The sequence below is a fragment of the Rhinopithecus bieti genome, unplaced genomic scaffold, assembly GCF_001698545.2.
Source record: "Rhinopithecus bieti isolate Rb0 unplaced genomic scaffold, ASM169854v2 scaffold_32008, whole genome shotgun sequence".
Lineage (NCBI taxonomy): Eukaryota > Metazoa > Chordata > Mammalia > Primates > Cercopithecidae > Rhinopithecus > Rhinopithecus bieti.
In genome coordinates, this window is record NW_016814433.1 from 3,581,731 (window position 1) to 3,589,722 (window position 7,992).

A 7,992-nucleotide genomic window follows, 5' to 3' on the forward strand; every position below is an offset into this window, starting at 1 on the left:
GGTTTTTTCTTTTTTTTCTTTTTTTTTTTTTTTTTTGAGACGGAGTCTTGCTCTGTCACCCAGGCTGGAGTACAGTGGTGTGATCTCGGCTCCCTGCAACCTCCACCTCCTGGGTTCAAGCAATTCTTCTGCCTCGGCCTCCTGAGTAGCTGGAACTACAGGCGCCCACCACCACGCCCGGCTAATTTTTGTATTTTTAAGATATACGGGGTTTCACCATGTTGGTGAGGCTGGTCTCAAACTCCTGACCTCCTGATCCGCCTGCCTCAGTCTCCAAAAGTGTTGGGATTACAGGCGTGAGCCACCACGCCTGGCCCAGCAGTGGCTTCTGTGTGGGAAGGTCAGGGCTGAAGGACCCTGGGAGGATGCCCCACCCAACATGTCCTCTCTCATCACAGGGTAATGCCCATGTTCGCCCAGCCATTCTCACCTATCAGGGCTTTCAAAAGAATGGCCAAAGTAAGTTCTAACAACTTCGCTTCTTTGCAAAGGCAAGCACCAATGCTCCTTTTGTGCCCTCTCTGGATACCCATGACCCCGATCCCACAGGAAGCCAAGCTCCTGAGGCAGCTGAAATTCAGTCGGGGGATTGGGGTCTGTGTACTTCTCTACACCCCCTTCATACCTACTTCTTCAAACTGTCCCCAACACTGGGAACACCTGTCCCTTGAATAGCCTCAGCAATTTAGAGGGGAAAAAAGGCTGAAGCAGAAAGACTTTTTCCTTCCAAAATTGTGCCTTCTTGCTTGGGGGCCTACGCACGCAGACTTGAAAATAAAACAAGCTTGGGCGGGGCGCGGTGGCTCACTCCTGTAATCCCAGCATTTTGGGAGGCCGAGGCAGGCTGATCACGAGGTCAGGAGATCGAGACCATCCTGGCTAACACGGTGAAACTCCGTCTCTACTAAAAATACAGAAACAAAATTAGCCAGGGGTGGTGGTGGGCGCCTGTAGTCCCAGCTACTCTGAAGGCTGAGGCAGAAAAATGGCGTGAACCCGGGAGGTGGAGGTTGCAGTGAGCTGAGATCGCACCACTGCACTCCAGCCTGGGGGAAAGAGTGAGACTCTGTCTCAAAAAAAAAAAAAGAAAAGAAAAAAAGAAGAAGAAGAAAGAGAGAGAGAGGGGGGAGGGGAAGGAGAGAGGGAGAGAGGGAAGGGAAGGGGCCAAGCTGGAGGCTGAGGCAGGTGGATCACCTGAGGTGAGGGGTTTGAGACCAGCCTGATCAACAAGGCAAAACCCTGTCTCTACTAAAAATACAAAAATTAGCCAGGCATGGTGGCAGGTGCCTGTAATCTCAGCTACTCAGGAGGCTGAGGCAGGAGAATCGCTTGAATCTGGGAGGCAGAGGTTGCAGTGAGCCAAGATTGCGCCACTTCACTCCAGCCTGGGCAAAAGAGCGAAGTTCTGTCTCAAAATAAATAAATAAACAAACCAAGCTGGAAGATTCAGTAGTGCTGACTGTCTGATATCCTTGTCCCCGCTGGGTGCCCGATGCATTTAAACTATACAGGTCAAACTCTTGGTTCAGAAATCCTAGCACCAGTGCCACGCCCCAAAGCAATGCAACCTCTTATTGAATGATCACTTTCGTTGAACAAATCATCCACACTGCCTTGTGGCAAAGTAGCAGGAGAATGGGACCTGGGACTGGTGAGTTTTGGCAGGGAATTGAAAGGGCTCTGTGGAGCGGAAGCCGGAAAGGTTGGGCCGTGCTGGTATCCAGCATTCTTTAATACTCCAGTTTTTTCAAATTCTTCTCATCCTAGGTGAGGTCTTAGTGCACATCACACAGCGTGTTAGGCTTCCTCCAAAACGGGTGGGGCCAAGGGAGCTCAGGTGACTCCTCAGGCAGAACCCAAACCTGCAATCCTTTGTTTTCTAAGAAAACCACTTGGAAAAGTGAAGTCATCCAACCCGTTGTGGTAGGGAGGAGGGGAGCCCAGCCCAGCTCAGCCGTCAGCATCAGGAAGTGGCTATGCTGGGAAGTTGGAGAAGGGTCTGAAAGTGGTGGCCGTGCTGCAGGCGGAAGACCAGGGTGACCCTCCCCACACCCACCCTCTGCAGAGTATGCATTTGAGACCGGAAGGACGATGAGGACAATTTTTTCGCCTCCTTCACCTCCCAGTTCCTGAATGACCTCAACTCCATCCTGATCCACCGCCATCACTGTCTCCCAAATAATCTCCTGGTTGCCGATGCCAGGATGGTCCCCACGCCGGACCCTGGGACCAGTCTGCAGGCTGAGCAGGCGCCAGTGGAGGGAGGGACATTGTTCTGAGATGGCGAGGGCTGAGGGGCAGGGCTGAGTGAGGAATGTGCTCTCTCCTGCTATTTTGCCAGGCGCCATGCATTGGCAGGCCCTCCCAGCACAGAAGCCATAGTGATGCGTTGGTTGCCATGGTTTCCGAGGATGCTCTGCAGCTCATCTGAGTGCCCCGCAGAGTTACTGCTCCCATCCGTGGGCTACTGGGATGGGGTGTGCAGCGACCCCAGGAGGGTGCATTTTGTGCTGACCTCCAGCAGGGTGCGCTTCTCTCACTGTCTCTTGTTGATGCTTGGGCCTGGCCACAGCAGAGTCACCTTCAATACTCGGGTGGGGGAAGAGGGGAAGTGCTTCTCTCTTTGGGACCAGAAAGTGGCTCTGAGTTGGAACACCCCACTGGCTCCAGAGAATGAAGTTCCTTTAAGTGAAATACTCCCAGGTTTATAATAACTCCCCCTTCCTCACCCAAGCCTGCTCGGCCCTCCTCCTCCTCCACTCCTCCCCTTAAGGGGCTCTCTGTACCTGGTGGACCATGCCATCCTCTCAGGCCTCTACCCCAGCATCAGTCATGGGAGGCCCTCATTCATGACTGCACCCTGATCCTGCTGCACCAGCGTCCTAACGACAACGGGTCCTTGCCACCCCTTGCCATTCTGGTCAGCAAGGCAGGGCCCTGGGGGGCTGGTGGGTGGGGTGGCGGAAGTCTATTAGATCCTCGGAATGACTGAAAGGTTGCCTCCTCCCAATGCCACTGTGCCTGGTGACATCGCCTCTCAAGTTTGTTTGTCAGCTCCTCTCAAGTTTGTTTCTCTGTATTGTCATCTTTGATTTCTATCTTGATAGAAATGTTATGAAACTCAACAAATTGCACCCTGACGGGGTGTCAGAATCGATTCTACTGAGTCATGCATCTTTGGCAGTTCAACCGTGTTCCCAATAGTTAAAACCATAACCCCTTCAGGAGAGGTGTCCACACCCTCCCTTCCCATCCTTTCGGTCTGCCCCACACAACTGGAGATCTGAATGGCTGGACTGGTACAGGGAAGTCAGCCAACACAGTGCCTTGGGTAATTTCACCTCTCAAAGAGATTATTCTCATCAACCTGGTCTTACTAATGAGGAACCTGAATCACAGAGAGGTTAATAAACTTTCCCAAGGTCACACAGCTGGTAAAGAAGTTGACCGTGTGATTTTGTAGCAGGACGAGTGGCAGACAAAACCCCTCAGACACCAAGTTAAAGAAGGAAGGGCTTTATTGGGCCGGAACCATCGGCAAGACTCACATCTCAAAAAACGAGCTCCCCGAGTGAGCAATTCCTGTCCCTTTTAAGGGCTTACAACTCTAAGGGGGCGCACGTGAGAGGCACGTGATCGATTGAGCAAGCAGGGGCTACGTGACCGGGGGCTGCATGCACCGGCAATTAGAACGGAACAGAACAGGACCAGGATTTCACAGTGCTTTTCCATACAATGTCTGGAATCTATAGATAACATAACCGATTAGGTCAGGGGTCGATCTTTAACTACCAGGCCCAGGGTGTGATGCCGGGCTGTCTGCCTGTGGATTTCATTTCTGCCTTTTAGTTTTCACTTCTTCTTTCGTTCGAGGCTGAAATTGGGCATAAGACAATATGAGGGGTGGTCTCCTCCCTTATTCTGGCCCCATGGACATGATGACGGGCTGCCCTTCCCCAGTTTCTGCCCAATGCCTGCCCTCTCCTGTGCCCCCACTCCAGCTCACTCAGACACCCAGCCTGGACAGCCCCATCTTCCTGCCCAGTGACCCAGCTGAGGACTGGTTCCTGGACAAGACCTGGGTGTGACCCTCAAAGTTCCTGGTGCACAAGACGGTCACTCATCTACTCCGAACCCACTTTGTGCTGGAGCCTTTGCTTTGTCCATACTGCACAGCTGCCCATGAGCCACCCATTTTCAAGGCAGGGAGGAGCCCTCCTCTCAGTGCCCACAGCTGTGGGAGACCCAGGGCTGCCTGATCTGACCTCTGACTCCGGCTTCCCCTTTCTTCTGCACCTTCCACATCAACATCCACCCAGCACTGGGCTGTTTGTACCAGGAAAGCTCATCCACCAGGTCAAAGCCCTGGAGGCCTGGGATCTTGTGGGGAGCACAGAGGGCCAGGGGAGGCCTGAGATTTGGTCCAGAGCCCCTGCTAGCAGCAGGAATGGGCTCTCTGCTTATTACAGTCAGTCGTTGGGACAGGTGGGCTGCCTGGAGCTGATCAACAAAGGACTGGCAGCTGCCACCTACCACTCCCTGTACCTGTCCCACCAACTGGCTGACCTCAAGGTCCAGGACCTCGCCCACTACTACATTCCAGATCTGGGCAGCCATAGAGAGGTGACATTCCCCTGGGGCCTGAGGGCTCCAACCCTCTCACCCTCCCCTATACCCCTTCCCCCAGCCTCCTGCCCAAACACACTGCTGTCTCCAAGCCCTTCCGGCTTACTCTTCATCCTTCCCAGCTGTGTGACCTTGGGCAAGTTATTTAATCTCTCTGTGCTGGTTTCTTCATCTGACAATGAGGATAATAAGAGCACCTATGGTATAGCTTATTATTGTTATTAAATGCAAAACCCTAAGAACACACCCCAGTGCACAGAAAGTGCTCTCTGAGATTAGCTATTAAGATTATTATGCCAGGCTCGGTGGCTCACACCTGTAATCCCAGGACTTTGGGAGGCCGAGGCGGGTGGATCATTTGAAGTCAGGAGTTCAAGACCAGCCTGGCCTACGTGGCAAAACCCCATCTCTACTAAAAATACAAAAGTTAGCTGAGTGTAGTGGCGGGCGCCTGCAAACCCAGCTACTGTGGAGGCTGAAGCAGGAGAATCACTTGAACCCGGGAGGTGGAGGTTGCAGTGAGCAAGATTGTGCTACTGCACTCCAGCCTGGGCAACAAGAGCAAAACTCCATCTCAAAAAAAAAAAAAAAAGATTATTATTTACCCCATAGATAAAGTCACTGTGTCTCCAGGTTTCTCCATTGAAATATTCCTCATAGGAGACTGCCTTGGGGTATAGCTGTGGCCTCCACGCCAATGGCCAGATCCTCTTAACATCTGGCCTCCTGCGGTTTCCCAGCTCCTGCCACCAGCCTGCATAATGACCTCCCACCAGCACTGAGATTGATGGCGGTGCCGCTGCCCATTAGCCACGAGTGGTGCCCAGTGGCTCGCCACATGCAATGCTGCATTCCCTGCAGCTTAGCCCCTCTAAAATCTGCCCCTACTTCCATTCTTCCACCTCAGCACACATGGGGTCTAGGGAGATGAGGCACCCTAATTTCTCCCTCTCTCCCAATTCAAATTCTGCCCTGGCTACAAGCTCAACTCATGTCCCACCTCCCCCTTGAAGTCCTCAGGGACTCCCCCTATATGAACATCCGAAGCAGGAGCTCCTTCCCCAGCAGGGGGTCCGCACATCCTACAATGGCTGGGGATGGAGGGCCCTTTGGGAACCAGTGGAGGCAATGAACCCAATCAGATGGTCCCAACGCAGATGAGCCTGGTGTCTCATCCTTCCCTGTGGTTTGGGATCCAAATGCCTGCAGGACCAGTGAGCAAAGCTAAGGAAGAAGAATGGGCAGGGACCGTGGCCAGTGGGGAACTCACGTTTGTCTGACAGGGACAGTGGTGACCCAGCTATCACTGTGACCAGATCTTCTGATTTTTCAGCAGAAACCAGACATCTTCTAATATTTAAATGTTGGCAAGTGATTCAACTTGAAAAACAAACAGAAAACCTTGCCGGCTGATCAAAACACATCTGCAGATCAGTCATGGCCCTGGGGCCTCTGTTTGCATGCCGTGGTGAAGACCACAGCCTCTCGGTTTGATCTCGGCTCCACAATTCACTCTGTGGTTGGCCGTTTTCCTTCCTTGGCCTCAGTTTCCTCCTTTGTGGGCAGCAGGTCTCAGTGGCCCCTTCCAACCCACACCCCTGTGCAGTGTTAGCTCCCAAGTGTTAGTCACCATGTATTCCCGACCCCCCAGCTTTGGGACCAATACTGTTAACATCTACTGCCCGGATGACACAGCAGTGAGCACGGACTCGGAGCTCCAGGCCTGGGTCAGGGAGATCTTCCAGGAGGGTTTTCAAAGCCAGATGCTCTCAGAGGTGCTGTCCACTGCCCTAGGCCAGCAGCCTCTTGGGTCTCAGCTCTGTCTCTCTACCCTCCTCCCATCGAGGGGTCCCTTCCACCCTGGGCCACTGTGCTGGGCTCATCTGGTGTTTCACTACGATCATCTTCACCTGCTCAGCCCAACATGCTGCCATCAACAGCGGCCAGGTGAGCCAGTGCCAACCCCGGGGACAAGCAGGGTCGCGGGAGGAGCAGCCCTAGCAGCACTGGCAGCTCTGTACTGAGTATGCGGGGGTCGGTCTGAATTCAGTACCTGGATCCCCAGTATTCCTATCATCCTGTGGCTTGCCCTGCCCACTGCCAAGGGCCAGACGGAACTAGCAGCCTCACTCCCTGAGGTCACTGCCACACACCACACCCTGGTGCTCCTGTGGGGGGTCAGCCATGAAACCAAGGACACCATAAGCAAGGCCCCAGGTGGGGATGGCTGGGGTCTCAGCTTCTAGAGAGTGGGTACATTGAGGAAGGGATCCTGGGGACAATGGCTACCAGAAAGGGTGCACTTAGCAGGCTAGGCTCCTAGGTGGCAGGACTTGCAGCCGCTAGGTTGCTGCTGGGTGTGGCTTAGGGTGTTGTGGATTCCTAGTAGATGGAGCTAAGAGTGGTCTGGGCTTCAGAGTGAGCCAGGCTTGGAGTGGTCTGGCTTTCTTGTGGCCCGCAGTCTTTTGTCGAGGTGGGCAGGTGGTTTATGTTTCAAGTTGGATGGGTCTGGAGTGGTCCAGGACCCCTAGGTGGGCTGGGCTTGGGTGGACTAAGTTCCCTGGTAGGGAGACTTAAGACGGAACAGAATCGCTGTGGGCTGAATATGCAGCCCGCCAAGGTCCCAGCCTTTCCTTCTCCCAGCCTTGACACCTACCCAGAGGAGCACTGCACTGAGAAGGCCCCGCGGCGGAGCATCGCCACCTTACAGAGCCGCTTGGCCCAGATCTCGGCGGACGTCCTGGAGTGGAACCGGGGCCTGGCGCTGCCCTACTCCTACCTGGACCCCGCGGCCGCAGAGAACGGAATCGCGGTGAGAGCGCGCTGCGCGCACAGCCTGCACCCGTAGCCCGCGGCGTCAGGCCTGCCGCCAGCGCCCGAGTAACTTGCCGCGCGCACTCACAGCCAGACCCAGGGAAAGGAAGGTTTTTTGGTTGGTTGGTTTTTGGTTTTTGAGGTTTTTGTGTTTTGTTTTTTGAAAATAGGAGGGCACAGGATGGGGAGAGGAGAGAGGGGAAGGGCGCTCCTAAATAGAAATGCTGTTCTCAATCAGCGCCGGGTCCAGGTAGTAGTAGGGGATGGGGAGGCACTTGTTGCGCTGGCGGATGTCGTGTGAGATCTGGTTCAGGCGCTGGCGGAACGCCTCTATGCTCCTCCGCGGGGCCTCCTCCACGAAGTGAATGTCCGGGAAGTGTCCCAGGGGCCGCTGCGGGCAGAGAGCTGGACAGCTGGAACCAGGGCCGGCCAGCACCCCCTCCTCCTGCCGGTGGCCCTGGCTCCTCCACCCTTTGGCTTCAGTGGTCTCTCACTCCCTGTTCCCCCCTCGACGCCTCCAGTTATCCTTCCCCCCCCCAGCTCCTGGCCCCC

The 7,992-nt window shown here is 54.6% G+C and overlaps 1 protein-coding gene across 2 annotated transcripts in view; it reads right to left on the minus strand.

Moving 5' to 3' along the window:
• Positions 1–7,541: 7,541 nt before the first annotated feature.
• ALOX12B (arachidonate 12-lipoxygenase, 12R type) overlaps positions 7,542–7,992 on the minus strand; it is a 15,270-nt gene continuing 14,819 nt past the window's right edge. For both annotated transcript variants that reach the window (XM_017850726.1, XM_017850727.1), the window contains one exon: positions 7,542–7,831. In XM_017850726.1, coding sequence (XP_017706215.1) covers positions 7,652–7,831 — 180 coding nt within the window. In that variant the 3' untranslated portion in view covers positions 7,542–7,651. The remainder of the gene's footprint in view (positions 7,832–7,992) is intronic.